Source organism: Haemorhous mexicanus, chromosome 9, assembly GCF_027477595.1.
Source record: "Haemorhous mexicanus isolate bHaeMex1 chromosome 9, bHaeMex1.pri, whole genome shotgun sequence".
NCBI classification, from domain to species: Eukaryota; Metazoa; Chordata; class Aves; order Passeriformes; family Fringillidae; genus Haemorhous; species Haemorhous mexicanus.
In genome coordinates, this window is record NC_082349.1 from 17,375,067 (window position 1) to 17,393,108 (window position 18,042).

The 18,042-nt window shown below is 38.0% G+C and overlaps 1 protein-coding gene across 1 annotated transcript in view; it reads right to left on the minus strand.

Moving 5' to 3' along the window:
* ABCA4 (ATP binding cassette subfamily A member 4) overlaps window positions 1–18,042 on the minus strand; it is a 61,491-nt gene that overhangs the window by 27,175 nt on the left and 16,274 nt on the right. Inside the window, exons 9-18 of the mRNA XM_059854269.1 lie at window positions 16,870–17,009; window positions 15,655–15,771; window positions 14,695–14,892; window positions 11,345–11,550; window positions 10,450–10,626; window positions 7,812–8,034; window positions 5,825–6,046; window positions 4,247–4,451; window positions 1,733–1,831; window positions 558–782 (exon numbers count right to left, since the gene is read on the minus strand). Coding sequence (XP_059710252.1) covers window positions 558–782; window positions 1,733–1,831; window positions 4,247–4,451; window positions 5,825–6,046; window positions 7,812–8,034; window positions 10,450–10,626; window positions 11,345–11,550; window positions 14,695–14,892; window positions 15,655–15,771; window positions 16,870–17,009 — 1,812 coding nt within the window. The remainder of the gene's footprint in view (window positions 1–557; window positions 783–1,732; window positions 1,832–4,246; window positions 4,452–5,824; window positions 6,047–7,811; window positions 8,035–10,449; window positions 10,627–11,344; window positions 11,551–14,694; window positions 14,893–15,654; window positions 15,772–16,869; window positions 17,010–18,042) is intronic.

The window sequence follows — 18,042 nt, forward strand, 5'->3', positions numbered from 1 at the left end:
GGAATTCTTAGGTGATGGCTAATGTCAGCATCAGAAAAGGCTGCAGACAGACACACAGAGCACTTCAGATAAATCCTTTTGAAACCAGCCTTTTCCTACTGATGCAAAACACACTAAAGATAGGCCAAAAAAAAAAAAAAAAAAGAGGGGAGGGACTAAGAGGGAAGAACATTCCCCTCAGCATATTTTTATTGAAATCATGACTTTGTTTAATTTTAAAGAATTAATGTATGTGGCTCTGAGGCTTCCCTCAGCAAGCAAACTAACTTGTCAAAGAAACAGCCTGCATTTGTATGATAAAAAAAAAAGTTAAGGAGCTCTTCTGGAACCTAGCCGTCTGAAGTGTAGTGGCTAAAATATTCTAAGGGATGATGAATGTAGAGGAATAAATAAGAGTCGATGTCTCTCTCGTGCTTAGCTCTGGCAGTTACATGCTATCACCTACTGGGCCCCTACTAGCTCTTGTAGCTTGGCTCCAATCGCTGCTATGTCTAGTTTGGTATGAAGTACATTGAGTATAGTATCTCAGAAGTACTCAGGTTGCTCTCTCTCCTTACTATTAATTTCATCTTTGTCCTGGACATCTGTCTTAGGCTTCCCCTGCTCGTCGGGCTCTTTTTCTCGTTTGTGTTTACATTGTTTGTTTTTACCATCCTTCTTCCCCTGGCTGTCACTCTTTTCTTCTGTTTTTTCAGGTTCTTCAGATTTATTTGAATTGTTTTCCTTTTTTTCCCTTTCTGTGGTCTTCTGATCCACACAACCTTCTGACTCTGGACTTCTTTCTACATAAACCAAAAGCAATCAAGATTTAATTAATAAAAATTTAATATCCCTAGAGGTATTTTGAAGAAAAGGAAATAGTCCTAAGCCTTGAGCTTTTCAAGGGCTTTGTAGAAGAGAGGATGAAACAGCAATCAGCACAATCATGCTACTTGAGATAATAATAGAATAATTTAGATCAGAAATTACTTCCAAAGACTTCCTGTTCAATCCTCAAAAAATATGGTCAATTCAGATCATGGCAACTATCTCCAAAGAAAGAGATTTCACAACCTTTCTGAACAACCCGTTATAGTGTTCTAACTACCTTCATAATAATTACTTTTTTCCTTATATTGAATCTGAATTCCTGTTTTCCAGCTTATATCCATTGCCTCTCATCCTTCCACTAGACACATCTGGGAAGTCTAGCTCTTTTGAGTTTTCTTTGTCCAGGCTGAGCAGACCCAGCTCTCTCAGCATCTTGTACGTGACATGCTCCAGCTCCTAACCAACTTGCTGGCTCTTTACTGAGCTTATTCACATTGGTACAAGGATGGCATAGATTATGATCTTGCTTAGAAAGAGAAAGTAAACAGTTAAATTAGTGTCAAACTATATAGTAAAGAGTCAGGTTTAGAAAACTAGGGAACCTCAGTGTAAGATTAACATTTAATGGACATTATGCTGAGCAATAAGAACTCCTTGAATCTCTCAAAAGGTGTTGGTTACAGAGGAGGATTTGATGCTGCTTGTTAAGCCAGGCCTTAAAGGCTCTCATATGGGACAGTGACTCACCTCTAATGACTCTAATGATAGCACACCACTCCAAGTTCAAAGGCACTTGCCAAGACTCCAAGTGTATGGCAGTCTCTCACCTTTGTAGCAGGCCAGATAATGGAAATATTATGCAGTCACCTTTCAGCAGATCAGTGAAGTCATTTCTCAAAAACAAAGTTTTAAAAGAGCTCACCATCAGCAGTTGCTGTTTTCTCAGCTGCTGCGCTTCTGGAGCCAAGCCAATAGGATTCCAGCACTGGGAAATACCAAGGCTGTGGTAGCCCATAGTCCCCTAAAATAAAAATTCTTTAATGGGGTAAAGTGCACTTCATAACCCCATTCCGCAGTAGGTACAAATTCATCTAAGCAAAGTCAAATTATAAACACCTGCAGTCCTAGTGTTGCATATCAGAAGGTCAAACCATGTACCAAGTAGCTGACAGAACAGATTTTGTTAACAGTTTTAACAGTTTGGTTTTTTTTTTCTTTTAGACAGCAGTAAAATATTCAGAAAATGTGATGTGACTTGACTTACCTTGTCTTAAGAAGAAAGTAGTTTAATTGCAGAATGAAGCTATCCCCTGAATCCTTACCAACCAGACAGCAGCTCACTGCTTAAGTGGGATCCTAGCCTCATTCAAGGACTTTCTTTTAATGCCCACTTAACACTTGAGGCTTGACATGACTGAAAAGCTTTTTAAATTTACACTTATTACCCTGGGGCTGAATTTACAACTGGCAATGAGAAAAGACACACTGACTGTTATTTCAGCATACAGACTTTCAGGAAAAGTGACAACAGTGTAATCCTCTTCTTAAACAAAAATGGGCTTTTTTAGTTACAGGTTAATTCAGTTTGGATAAGAGACAGCACAGTAACATTACCAGTTCTTGGCAGGTAAGACCAGACTTACTGGAAGTCAACACTGCTTTTCTGGATCATATTGATTTAGAGAATTCCCTATTGCTTTAGGGAATTTGAGCTTCTATGTTTAAAACTGGCATCTTTGTGAACCGAGATGTTATTGGCCTTGTGTTACTTATTCAAAACAGGCAAGGGGATATGTGATACTCATAAAAAGATGGTCAGTTTTATTAATTGAAAACCACTGCTTATGAAAGTGTCTGCTTGCTTCTGAATTAAAAGAAACTACCTGTGTTTCAGCCAACCACTTTTACTCCTATTCATAGACAGAAATGCTCTGTCTGCATTCACAAACAGTTTGCCTTGTTATGGACTGGATTATTCCCCTCTGAAACTGGTGGCTAAAACAACAGCTTCTCACTCAGGATGAATATAAACCCAAGTGAAATTTGTTATGGAGCAGAATGCTCGAAAGCCAAGGGACCATTGTACCAATGGGTGGCTGGTTTCAGAGCAGACTTGAGCAGGACTAGAACCACAGGGTTCAAGGAATTACCCAGGGAATTCCTGTACTAACCTCAAATAGTACAGCACTGATTTGACAGGGCTGCATATGTGTGACAGAGAAATGCTGAGAAATTCTACTGAAAGAGTGCAGCAGAAAGACAAGACAGAGCAAATACTGGGAGCAGCTGGAGCTAACTAGAAGCCCTAGATGCTACTTTTGTGTAAAGTGCTGTCAGAAAAAAAATTGATTTTTATCTATGAATGAAGAAATTCCTATTGTTTAATTCCTGTTGTGTTCATGCAAATAGTCAATTGTCCACTCTTCTTTAAACAAACAGAGTTGCAGAAAAGAAAAGGAAAAAAGAAAAGGAAAAAAGAAAGCTAAAAAAGAAAAGGAAAAAAGAAAAGGAAAAAAGAAAAGGAAAAAAGAAAAGGAAAAAAGAAAAGGAAAAAAGAAAAGGAAAAAAGAAAAGGAAAAAAGAAAAGGAAAAAAGAAAAGGAAAAAAGAAAAGGAAAAAAGAAAAGGAAAAAAGAAAAGGAAAAAAGAAAAAGAAAAAGGGCATCTGCCAAGAACACCTCCTGGAACTGCAGTTCACATGCAGGAGTAACAAACTGATGAAAAGAAAGCTCACTTGCTTGTACAGCACAAGAGTTGGCAGTTATTATATTGTAACAATATTCAATATGAAGCAAGATAACCATTTAAGCTAGAAGGACAAATCATTTTTTCACACAGAAGGTTCCAGAATTTTGTAATTGATAAGAAAGAAAATCCTTTTGTGACTTTGTAGTAGAATCATGATTTCCATTTAGAAACAAAATAAATCCACACAGGAACTTTCACAACTGCCAATGACACAGCATTTGTCTCAGGAAACAGCACCATCCTTCAAGAAAAAGTTTGCATAATGTGGTCAAAGTATATATGTGAATTAGAAAATCTAATCTGCTGTCAAATCTATATTCTTAAAAATTTAAAGAAATCTCACTAGAAATGGTTGAAACTTTTCAAAAGAAAAGTATGTACACAAATTGGATTTTAACGGATTATGGTTTTGTAGATTTATTTTCTATTTAAATTATAAAACAGGACTAGAAATCACATCCTCCTTTTAATCTTCCTTCTTCATTCTTTTCACAAATAAAATAGGAGAGAGAAAAAAGAAAGAGAGAAAAGTGGAAGTCCTTAATAAGCCAGTAGTGCTAAACTGGATAAGATTCATAGTCTACAAGGTCAAACACGCTGTTTCTGTCGCTGAAATACACAGAGACTGATCAGTCTAACACAGGCTACAGCAACTACCACTGCTTTGTATGAATAAGAAACTGGCGTACCTGGGAAAACGTTATCGAGATACCAAGAAAGTATCCCATAGAGGAAAGCATCAAAAATCATCATGTTAATGGAAAAAAGAAAACTATATTCATCTCCTTCCAAGGGACTGGTTCTGATGTTACCCCACTGTAGGCCAAGACCTTGTTCTTCATAGCGTGACAAGTATTCCGTACCGAACCCAAAAGCTACTTGAGAAAGCAAACTCTGGAATAAAGGAAAAGAGATATTCAGCCCTGACAAGGGGACACTTTGCAAAAAAAACCCCAAAACAAATAAGCAAACAAAAAACCCACCACAAGAAGAAAACAAAAAACTCAAAACAAACCAAAATAACCTCTGACTTTTAGGGACTGGACTTTAAAACTTGCATAACAAATGACATGAGAAAAGATGCTTCACTTTTATATTGGCCTGTAATGTTTAATTTTCTGCAATTCTAAGCAGTATTTATCTATAAGAGACTGAATTCAACCTTGACTGTACTTTCTTTAACTACTAGGAAACTCTCACAGATTGTTTTTTTTCCTTCATTAATGTCTGTTTGGAAAATACTATAGGTGCATCTCTAAGTTTACAGTGTACACCTTTGATTATCTAGGTGAAACAAAGTATTTCCTGAGTGTATGAGGCAGGGCCACTATAAGTAACATGACACAAAGTATACCAGTTGATCAGGATACAGAAAACTACAACTGCTTCCCCTGTCACGTCTGCTAGCGGATTCTAACACAACAAATTAATAAACCAGTATTTATAGTTAGTTTATAACTATATACAGCTTTGGAAGTGTTTAGTTTTCTTTTTCCTTATTTTTCCTTATATTTCCTAGTGCAAGAAGAGAAGCCAGTTCCTTTACTTATGCTGTTAGAATGCTTGGTAAAAATGGGGAGACTAGACTCAAAACATCCACTCTCCTTCCTGACTCATTGTGCAACAGAAAATCAATCTGAATAATTTTATAAGATCATGGTTCCATCTCAAAAAACAGCAAGACATTTCCAGCTCTCCTGACTTGTTAAGAATCTTACCTAAAATGGAAGAGAACCACTTTTCCAGGAAGCACTGCCTGGAGAATGTCTACAAGTCCTTAGATGAAAGGTATTTCTCAGACCTTTGGAACTGGGGTTCACTTCCTAGTTTTATGGTTCAGGTAAAGAAGGAATGTGAACCTGAGGCTTCTTATGCTTAGACATAGGGTGTTAAGTAGGTTATAGCACATGAGAAAGATAACTGTTCTCATTTTGTGAACTGCCTTCATATTTATTAAACACACCAGAAGTTAGATTTAACTTACGAGGAAATATTCAAAACATTTAAAACATTTTAGTATGCTAATTTACTGGAATTCAAAACATAAAACAAATTTTATTGGATTTTCTAAAAGCTATGAAGATAGCTCTTGAACTAGGCCAGCTAAAGGCTTCCACACCTGCAAACCTTAATTATTTAAAAGAGATTTAGAGGTGCCCCTCCCTGAGTCAAAAAAGTCAAGAGGAAGAGGTGTGCAATGCTTTGTGATTCACATATGGACTGTGAGAAGGGGAGCAGAGATGCCATGGAACCAGTGAAAGGCTTACTGCTAGGATCTTCAGATTAACAGTCAGACGGTCTTGCCAGACAAAGCAGACAATGTGGGGCAGGTACAAGGTGAAGTAGATGACTCCACTGCAGGCAGCTGCCAGATTTGCCTTGGAGAAGAAGGTGCTGAACAAGAAACACTGCATTATGGTGGCTGTGGTGAATGTCAGTAGGAATAGAAAGAACAGAAGTGGATTGCTATAATGTAGCACTTGTCCATGCTGCAAGCAAAAGGAAAACAGAAAAAATTACAAGTCTTGCTGCTTTCTGCTAGCAGCAAAGGTCAGAATTGCTATTGACATGTAACAGGTAAAGAATAATAAGCCAGTCTTTCTTACCTAATATGACTTCTAACTGTCCCAGGTATTAGTTTCAACAACTGAGGTCATTACAATAACAAATCCTTTATCTAACTTTATTCCTGCTCTTGGATTGTGACTTCAGGTTAGTGCAACAGAATGAACAAAATTCATAACTGACTGAAAACAGACATTCTGTCCCAGTCTTAACAAGTAAATTATTCCAAGCAAGATCTGCCCCCTTGGAAACTCAGGCATTTTTAATAATACTATTTGAAATATTACAATAAACTTTCATTTATCTCTTCACACCATCCCCTCAATCCACTTGCTTGATGTACAGAAAAGACAGTGTAAGGAAGTGTTACAAAACTCATCTTTAAAAAAAACCCACAATAAAACCACAGGCAAATTATAAATCTTCTGCACCTGGATGTTTTTCAAACAGAAGCATATCACATCTGAGGAATCCAAGTGTAGTTTCTCAGAGATCCTCGTGTATTAACTGACCCACTGGGTGAACTTTTATTGACCTTTCTTCACTAGAGATTTTGTGGATTAAATGCTCTCTATCTCAAGAAGAACAGGGACTTCTACCAATTATCTAGATAGCCTTTAAAACCAACGTTGAGGCCCATTTATTAGGTCAATTTATATAATGCTCAAATAGGTCTTTCAGGCTATAAATAGGTCTCTGCATGGTTGCAACATCCCACTGGGCCTTAGAGACTGATTTCTCTACCAACAGGGATGCAATGTCTCATAAGAATGTATTTACAAAGGTGCCTCACACTGGCATAGTGAAATATGGGAAACAAAGTGAATTACAGGTACAAGCACATTCCTCTCTGATATTAATTACCTCCTGATTTTTAATTAAACCAGTGTAGCAAATAAAGTGAGCTTTCTCTATCCACTCAAGCTGCAATGGAAACACCAGGAACTACAACAACTCATCAGGACATGCTGGTGAGACAGAGCAGCTTGAACCTTAGCTATGTATTTATACCAATACCAGCTCCCCACATCAGAAAAGATGCAAGGGCATTCTTCCTTATCAAAATGCTATACATTCATATGATAAAACATAGCAGCAAGCTCTCAATATAAAGCTTGGTTCTCAGGTAGTGGAGACAAAAGGTAGTCCTCAGAGACAACATCCAAACTGTCCTGAAAAGTTACAAAAAGTACAGTAATTCTGAATCACTGGAGCAAAAGGTGGATCTCTTTTAGGTTTTCAAGAAAGTTCTGTTCTTGCAGTCTCTTTTTCCACTGAAATAGCTGCACAGTTTCTAAGCAGACAAGGAGTGGATATTAAAAATTAATGACAGGTAGTGAATTACAAGTAAAAATTCTGCAAGTTATTATCTCTTTGATTTAAAACAACACTTATTATTTATTGGGAGATCTGCATCTGCCTACAGAAAATACAATATACAGAGTAACCAGCCTGATGTATTTTCTGTGAGTAATCCCACAATAAATCTTTACTAGTGCATTTATTGTTCTGTCTCTGCCAAGTGCTGATGCTGTTATGAGGTCTGCTTAGAAGAATGTGTCTGCTACGTGCTGTGATCAGAACAGGCCTCCACCATTCACATCTCCCTGTCAATGGCCGCTATTCTTTCTCAACAGCAAACTGGTATCAGGAGTGCAAACACAAGAGTTTGAGAGCAGCAATCCTTACCATAATCAGAGCTGTGAGGAGGAATGTGCTCACAGCCATCATGGAAAAGCTGTCTAGGAACCAAGTGCACCAAATCACGCCGTTGGTTACACCCCTGTTCTTCATGGCCTCTTTCAGACGCATTTCTTTCTCCAGCACTATACTCTTCACAGTCATGGAGACTGAATATATCCAAGCTAGCACCATGAAGATGGGAAAGGCGCGGTTTAAGGTGATCATGAAGCTACCAAAGCAAGAAGGAATAAATTAAATTTAGATAAAACAGAGAAATAGTAGATGAAACACAAAAATGAAAAGGGAAAGGAGTGGGGAAGAATGACTTAATTAAATACAGAACTGTAAATACTCAGTCCAAACATCAATAGCATGTCACTAGTAAACCTCACGAGCATCCTAAATATTAATAAAGTAATGGTTTCTGCATTCCCATGAGTCAGATGAACGTTATTTCTATTTTACAAAGAGGTTCTAAGGGTTACAGAAGACTACAAAATATTTGGTGCCTTATGAAAATCACTGGAATTTCCATAACGCTTTTACTATGATCTAGAAAGAATATTTTAAGACATATGTTAAAGTTAACAATATGTATTAAGACATATGTTAAAGTGAGTGACACTTTATGTCTTAAAGTGTCAATGTCTTTCTTCTCCAAAGATTCACTGACAAAAGAAATAAACAAATTAGTCATTAAAAGCATCATATGCTGCCAGCAAAGCTGCTGAAATTCATACAAACCATGAGACAAGGTATTGGATCTAGCTGAGACAGAGTTAACTTTCCCCATAGCAGCCCTCACAGTGCTGGGCTTTGCATGGATAGCTAGAAAGGTGTTGAGAATACACCAGTGCTTTGCCTACTGCTGAGTAGTGCTGGCACAGCATCTGAGCTGTCTCTCCAGTATTCCCACTTCACCACTAGGCAAGGGGGTGAGCAGAATCTTGGGAGGGGACACAACCAGTACAGTTGATCCAAACTGACCAAAGAGATATTCCATATTGCGTCTGCTCAGATATAAAATCTAAGGAAAAGGAGGAGAAAGTGGAGGACTATTTGATATTTACAACACCTGTCTTCCAAAGCAACTGCTATGCATGCTGAATCCCTGTTTTCCAGGAAGCAGCTGGACACTGCTGGATAGGAAATAGTGAATGAATCTTTGGGTTATTTTTTGATTTAGCTTTAGTAAAGAGCCTTATCTTGACCTATGAGTTGTTTTCTATCCTAATTTCTTCTCCCTTCTTGCTGAGGAAGAGGGTGATAGAGAGGCTTGGTGGGCACCTGGCATCCAGTCATGGCCAGCTCACCACAGCCCTTGGCACGTAATGCGGGCCGAGCCAGAGGCAGTTTTCTATGAAGCATGCTATAGCTACAAGAGTTACTAACAAGGTCCTGTGCAGGACACAGCTTGTCAGCTGCTCTGTTTATCTCTTCATTTTGCTGAGTTTGGGAACATGTCAACATAAACAATGTCTCCCTGGCACTGATGGCCTTGCTGTGCCGGGGGAGTTATCTGGTGAAGAAGATGAGGGAATACATCTCCCTCTCCCTAGTTAGGATTGATATGAATGGTTTTATTATTCAGGCTCCCAGGGTACTTGTTCATCCTTATGTGAGCTGTTTAATACTACTAATTAGCACTGCTATGTATTATGGGGTTTGGGGAATCCAATGTTGATTGTTTAAAGGCAAGGAGCAAAAAGTCTTCAGATTCCTAAGTCTGAGCCCTATAGAACTATGTTTTTGACATATGCTATCAAAGCTACATCAGTTTCAAAACAAAGGGAAAATCTTCACTTTTTCACCAAAAACTCCTGAAAAGTAATCTGGTCTGGAGAAATGAACCCATGCTTTTGTGATATGGCCTGGGGCATGCTGAGTTTTGCCTGTGGATGAATACATGTAACCAGCACTAGGCCGTGCACAGCACAGCCTACCGGTTACCATGAGGGTGCACTTGCCTCACTTAAACAGGACCTCTGCAGAGGCCATCACTGAATTTGGATACCAGCCCTGAACTGCATGTGGCTATTGCAGGCTTCAGAGAACTCTTGCACAGATGTGGTTTCTGCTTCTGCAATACTCTCAGTGGAGAAGAACTAGACAGGGTGATGTTTTGTCAGACCAACACATAATGAGTGATGGGAATGACAGGTCAATCTCTGTGTCTGCAATTTGCTTTTATCAGAAGTTGTAGCATTTGCCTGCACAGAGCACACTGACAGAACTATGGGAAGATTTCTCTAATGCCTTTTTTTTTTGAGTGAAAAGTATACCACAACAGCTGCAGTATCACAGACTGCAGCACTGGAGGAGGCACACCGTGAACTGGGAAGAAAATTGGAAGAAAACTGCTGCTTTTAAGGGGCTAGTGTACTGAGTTCATTTTAGGCCTGGACACTGAATGAAACAAAGGCCAGGATTGGGATTAGGGGTAGAATCTTGGCAAAGGGGGCTTCTGGAGCCTGGGTTATGACAGGATAAGGAAAAAACCAAATTAATTCAGTTGTGTCTCAATTACTCTTGCATTTATACCTCAGGGCATTCATAACTTAGGTTTAATTCTGGTGCTTGAGAATCTTAAAGCATCCAGCAATCCAAGTATTAAATAGAATTAAGACAAACTGCTTTTACTCACACATCATCCACAAAACATGGATATGGCATTTGCTGCAGATAAATTCCCAATGGCACTTCAGTGCTGGTCTGGGTCTTTATAATCCCATGCTCAATCATGTCCTGGAGATATGCAAAGCCTCCCCAGATATAACGTAAATCATCAACAGGATCAGCTCTTGGACCAGGATCCCAGTACCTCAAAAGAAGATTCACATGGAAAACATTTGGGTAAGCAGTGATTTTAGGGAAGGGTTGTGGGGCAAATTGATTAATTAATCATAGCCAGTGAAATTGTAGGGACACTGCCTGGAGTTGTCTTTTCTAGACTTCGGTCTATCACACCATATTGCTTGAGAAAGTGGAAGGCTCTTTTTTTTTCCTTTTATTTTCTCTGCACTGACTTGGAATAGCAATTTTGGCCTAAAATGTACATAAATTAGTCCCATAGCAGAATAACTGTTCTAGAATAGAAATAGCTGTATTTGGAATTGCAACTACCAGACACCATTAAATTCTTTTGTAGACAGTCCTGAGAAATGATATTCCTTTAAGTGAGTCTATTTGGTGGGGAGTTGAGGAGGAACAGTCACAATCCATGCAGGACTTCCTTGTCTGTCTTTCCCAATGGTGGGGCCATCTATAAACTGAAGCAGGTTACTGAACAGATTCTGAGCAGAATCATCCCTGTGCCTTGTATTTTTGCACCTACCCACTTGCTTGGCTTGTCACAAGAGTGATACCATTTATGTTGATCCCTGGTAACCAGAGATGGATTCTGCGCTGCACTGCACAGTAACTATTAACAAATACAGCTGGGTTTTACATATGTATCCAGCACAGGTTCCAACACCCTTACGTCTCTCATATTTATGTTATGGCAGGCAAGAACTGAGAAATCACTATCAGGTAAATACCTGTCTTTGATTTTGTTTGTTTTCTCCACTGCGTCTATGTCCATTCGGATTTTGTATGTCACATGTGGTGGGAGACTGCTGGCTGTAGGTTCTAAGTCTGAAAAAACCACAGCAGCCCATAATTTGTTTTCCTCCAGCAGATAAAGGGCTTGACGAGTCAGCTGATTTTCATCAAGATAACCTTCAAATTTATCCAAGGTCAAACACTACAAATAATTACAAAGAGAAAATTTGCATGGGATTAAAATACTAAGAGGTATATATTAAAGCAAACACCGGTGGTTGAAAACAGAAAAGGAAAGTAGATTCAACTGAAACTGTTGTTATTTTCAGCTTTATGAAACTATTAAAAGTTGACTCTCTCCTCCCTTCTTCAGCCCAGGAAGTGCCTGAGTGAATACTAGACAGCTAAAGGACTGATCTGTAAGAAAAGAACATTGGCTGTGGACTTCAGATGAAAAGCACTTTGTCAAGTGAAGCACTAGGAAAAGTCAGAGCATAAATTTAAATGTCTCTTAGGTAATTCAATATTTATTCCTATGTAACACCAGGCAAGTAATTGATTTATCTAACTGGTCATATTATGTCCCTGCTGAATTCTGACGCGTGATTTACCTGCTGACTTCAGTTAACATGTCATTTTTATTGACAAAAAAAAAAGTATTCTTTCTTAGTCTCTGCCATTACTACAAACTGTATTCTTATCAATGCATATACAAGACAAAAATTCATCAAAACCTAAGTTCTTCATGTTCCTCCATTTAGGTCCTACTTAGCAAGCAGTGTAAAACAAAGATGTGAATGCTACAAACTCTAGCATTAGTTGTCTGTAAAATTACAGATTTCTGTTCATATATTTAGCTTCTGCCCCTCAGAATTGGCAAAATATTAACAGAGAGTAGAAGTATTCAAACCCTGATTGACTGGAAAGATACTTATTGAATTCCTTTGCTTCATAAAATTCCAACAGGCTTACTTGTTTGATCTTATCTCATCTCCTCGATCATTTCTTGCAAGCCAATAATTAAAAATTGGTCTACATCAAAGGGCTCATACTGGTACTTGTTATTTAATCTTAAAGACTCCTTTACTTTACCTTTCCCTGTGAGAAATCATGCTCTGTTTCCCTTAAAACTTGTACTACCACAGCCTTAATGGGATCTAAATGAAAATATATTTTTTAAATCACAACAGAACACTGCTTAAATTGATAACACTACTTTGTGGCTTTATTCTTCCTAGTGTTTGTAGGTGTTCACTTTCCCTTTTGCTTCAGAAAACTAAAATATGTAGAATTTCATATCAGAAAGCAAAATAAGGCAGGAAACTTTGCGTGTCAGAAGAGAAATAAAATCAGACCAATGGCTCATGTTGCATTAATTTTTTGGGATACATTTATCCTACATGGTGTTAACTGAATTTAGGAATTCAGTTTAGTTCTTGCAAAAGTGGCAGCACGTGCAAAACAAACCCCTCCTGTGGAACTGTGTCTTTGCAGGGTCTGGAGGGTTATTTGTTGTTTCTTTATCAGGAGGAATTATTTTCAAGATATTTATTTCAGCTGCAGAAGAACTCAGACAGTTCTCGAGGGGAATCGGTGAGAATGATACTGGCAAATGATACTGACATCAACTGGACTTGTCTAGGTTTTCACTGCAGAACAGACCGTGCCTGGAGTGGGCTGAGGAGCAGCACAGGCTCTTATCCAGGAGTCCAGTAAAGGAAGCTGCAAGTGTTCAAAACACAAACACTTATAGATCTTCTCCATGAGTAGAGTGAAATCAAAGCTTGTGTAAGAACATAGGGCAGAATGGCAGCATTGCAATAATTCACACAGTTTGAAAGCAAGAAAACATTTTATACAGTAATCTAAGAGCCAAAGCTAGAATTTATTTCTCTTAACATGAATTGCATTCAAAACAAAGGCTGTATGCTCCACCTAGTCTTATCTTGCTCCCAGTGAATTTGAACTCAGTTTGTGTCCTCATAAATCTCACTATATCAAAATTAATTTATCAACTACTTGGGGAAATTTATTTCAAATCTACTCACAGTAATTATTTATCAATTTTAAATGGTCCAATGAAAATGGGAAAACCAAAATCAAAATAATAAGAACAGGTTTGGAAGAGAAAACCAGAGAATAATAAACATAAAGAATGACTGCGTAGCTCTCACTAACAGTTTAGTTGTTCTGTGGCCTAAGGTAACCAAAGGAAAGAACAGGTAATTCTTGGGGTAGTGAGGAGGAGCAGCCACTGCATAATTTGTGGGACTCTCAGCTGCATCACAGTTTGCAGCAGAGACCTGGAGTTGCCAAAGACAGGTGCTGGCAATACACTGTTCTTATTGCACATTACCAGGCTATTCCCCAAAGGGAGCTATTTGTTGCCATTGTGTCTGGCACAGTGGGAAAGCATTCTCAAGTGCTTACAACTCCGTGTAAACAGCAGACTTTAAAGAATAAGCTCATTACAAAGAACATTAGGACACAAAGATCTATTACCAGGTACAGTAACTGCTCTGATATTACTGATGTTCCAGCACTGACCTGCTGCACACAATATTTTTCGCTCAGTTTGACAAGAAATAATTCTGCTAACATGATACAAAAAGATCATTAAATGAATCAGCAGACCTTTGTGCAAAGCCTTTATTGTTCCTTCTTGTACTAGCTGTAGGAAGGCAGATAAACTTTCAGTTCCTGCCATCTTGATAGGGACAAATGGTCCTTTCGACTGATCTGGATTGAAATTAGGAGTTAGGCTTAGTCTTGTTGCCTATAACTGGTACCAATTTTCTCTCAAAAATCCTCAGAAGGCACCACTGAAAACAACTTGCTAGAAAAAAGAGGTAGATTGCAGGAAAGAGACAGACACCTTGTCAGAAGTGACCACAGAACAAGTGGTAACTCCCTCATCAGTTCCAGTGGAATTTTGATCAGGTGCTTAAAAAGCTGCAAGGGGACTTACCAAAGAACTGTTTGTTCCTCTGCTCCTGACCTTGCTGAAATCAGAGGCCTGTTGGTTATCAATACTTACAAAAAACCAATTCTTTGAAGTTTTGCATTCACTTTCTGCCTCTCAGCATTGAAATGTATTAATTCAACCAGCATTTTGAATAAAGCATTTGAAGACCATCAAATTGAACTTTTTTTAATAATAAGTATTCATGTACTTGTGCCACTGTATTATTCTAAATACATGGTTTTGATAATGAGATTCAACTTGAAACAAACAAATATTTTATGATTTTAACTTTCTTGTCCGTTACCAAAGACCCCAGTACTGCCTAACTGGTTTTAAGATCTCCTCTACAACTATTCCCTGAAGGGGCAGGGCTAAATTTACCTCCAAAAACTGACTGAGCAATCGCAGAACTTGGTCTACAGCGCTGAAGATGTTCCGCCAGTCAAAGTCCAGCATTCCCTTCTCCCGGCTCCCTGAAGATCCATTGTGCAGAAAGTTGATGATTTGTTCTGCGGTGAAGCCTTCCGCACCCATCTGGCTGTTCAGGAAGTCCCTTACTGTAGGGTGCTTCAGAGAGTCCTGAAGAAAAATATGACAGCTTTGCCACAATGATTGTCTTTCCATGCCCTATTTAGCTAGAAAGGTTTCCATTTCCATTACTCTTTCAACACATGAACAAGGACAAAAGGGTATCCTAAAGAATCAATTTTACAAATGGGTTATTGCATAACCGGATGTGTGATCTGAAGAATGGATGAAAAGAAATTTTTCCTTGACTATTTATTGCATTATTTCCCTATAAGCAAGAGGATAAATGTTATAAATGTCTAATACAATATAGAAAAATTAGGTAACCAAATGTTTTTTCTAGTACGAACTGCTTTATAAACTTTAACTACAGGTAGTAATTACAGTTGATCAAAGTCAAATCTGAATGATACAGAAGCAAGCAATTTCCCAAAATAAATTTCTGTCCAGCCCAGAAAAAATACGATCCTACTGCCTTCTTTGCCTATACAGAATTCAAGAAAATAAAGTTGTCTGTTCTTGAAAGACATTTTGGGGAGGCAGGGAAGCAGCAATTGCTGCCTTTATTAAGACATCATTAGTCAGATTCTTGACTGCCAGGATCTAAGGCTTTGCCACAGGGATGCTGTAATGCATTTATGACTTGCCTTCAAACCAAGCCCAGCAGCCAACAGCCTTAAAGGCCACAGTTTTCTTGCTGCAAAAGCTATGCTTCTGGCCAAACCTTTCAAATTATTTGTCTTCTCCATTAATAAAAATAGAAGATGGTGAAAGGCTGCTCTTACTGAGGATCTTTGATAAGTTATAACATACACGGATCATGTTCATTTGTAGGCTGTTTTGAAAGAAGTACCACAGCTGAGGTCCTACTTCCTCCCAAGCTTTGGTCAACAGTTGGAGGCGTTCAAGCTCCTCAAAAGTGAAGTTTGCCTGATTAAAAAAACCAGCAGAAAAGAAAGTTAGAAATCTAAGGAGATAGACTGAATTTATGATCTATCCAGGATTTGGTGAGAGGGGAACCTCTAACTTAGACAGCTGTAGTTTTTACCTTCAAAACTTATCCAACTTGTTCAAATAGCAGAAATTTTAATAACCATCAGAAAAAGAATCTGTAAAATCCAGCCAGAATCAAATTCACTTAGGATAAAATTCTGTGGTATATGTAATGGAAAAAACAATTGTACATTAAGCCTAGTTAATTTCAATTCCTTTAAATACTCAGATTATCAGTAGAATTATTTAGAATGTTCGCCTTGACTATCTCTCTCCATTAAGAACTAAAAAGAAAAATGATGATGTGAGTAGATGAATGAATGGAAGGCAACTGGAAAAGACAGATACTCCCATAGCTATGCTATTAAGACCTGAAATGATGAGCTGCTGTAAATCTGATGTTTTTCTGTGTGAAATCTGAGCAGTAGTTCTGTGCCTTGTACAGATCTCTAGAGTAGGGAATTGCTGGTTATGAGGTGGACAAAACCTGGGTCATATGCAACCTTGATTTAACTGGTCAGATTAATTTCACCCAACTTCAAGCATTTTGCTGAAGAGTCCAGGTTCCATCCTATTTCAATGAAGTAAAAATTCTTTATGCATTCAAAAGATAAAATAATAAAACATGATGTTGCTATTGGTTTGCAATATCTCAGTGTTAGTTCTCAATAAGCTTATCTAAGTCTCACAGTTGCTCCACTTAAATATTTACTGGCACAGATCTGCTCACGTTCCTACCTCTGTAAAATAAATATTATTATGCTTACTAGTGTAAATGTGGAATCATGCCAACAAAAAGCTGCTTGGGTGAGCTGGAAAAACCATGCAGCATGGACCAAGATAGGGTGAATCAGTGAAGACCTGTCTCCTGTTTTTTAAACAGAGTACCTGTCCTTCCTCTGAGGATAATCAGAACAAATGGAGTTTTGAGAAGAAAATCTGATTAAGCTGACTGTGACTGGTGACTGTTTTTCAAAAGATGTTTCCTGGGATACAGTTTTTTAGAAATATACCCTTTTGTATTTCAGAACTTACATTTTTTACAATTTCCCGTACAGAAGGTGCATCAGGAGCAAAGAGAATTTTTCCCATCAGCAGGGGCTTCACAGCATGCCAGGCTATTTTGGTTAAAGGGTTTGATTCCAAGTTCTGGATCAATGCATTACAAAAGGGTGCTAAAGACAGAAAGAAAGAGAGTCTTGATGTAACCCTACTAAAATCCTATCACACATAACATCCTGCAGGGCTTTTTAGTGGCAGTACAGACAGTTTGGATCTGAATGAGGTAAAGCACATTCTGCAATGCAGGAGTACAATGACTGAATGGACAGAAAGACTATTAAGTAGACATTAGAGTTGTAAAATATGCTATGGAAAAGCAAACATAGCCATTTAAAATTTGCTGTTATTTACATGGTATTTCAAATGGAAGGAAACAAGACAGCTCAGAACTGACTGAGCAGTTTGAGCTTTATTTGCTTTACTCCAAATGACTTAGCCCCTTTGTATTGTAGCTGATACTAATACAAAGCTGATCCTGTGGGCTTAGATGTTGAACTCCGGAACAGTTCAGAACTGGATCCTACAATAACTTAAAATTAAACATTTTAATGTAAATATTTTTATCTTACCCCTGCACTATGAAGTAATTAGTTTACTTGGGCAGGATTCAATTAATTTGTTTCCTTGTTGAAGAGATGGAGTACTGGGCCTCTTTGGAAGTCTTAGACATAAGTAGAGCCAAATATTAACACAAACAGTGAAAGGTAGGAGTCTCTGTAAGCAAAGTGTCCATCTGTACTTTGTCACCATGCAATCATATTTATCATAGCAGAAGGGACACAGAACTACCAGCTATAAAATGAATGGTAGTGCAGAAAAAACTGCTGGTGAGCTCAGTGTAGAGAAAAACTAACTAGCAAACAGAAGGGGACATAATAAAAGGACAAAATAACAAATGGTAAAAAATTGGTTCTTCTTTGTAATATTCTTTTACAATAGGAGGAAATAAACAGTAAGGAAATAAAAGCCACAAAAATTGGTAAGTTGAAATATTTTCTATATAAAATGTAATCATGCTGTAGAACATTACTGCTACAAAATAGATGCACTTTTATGCAGGAAGATAACAGCCACCATGTATCAAACTGACTATTATTGGAAAGGAGACATTGTTAAATTCCTGTGCCAGAGGCCATCAAACAAGTT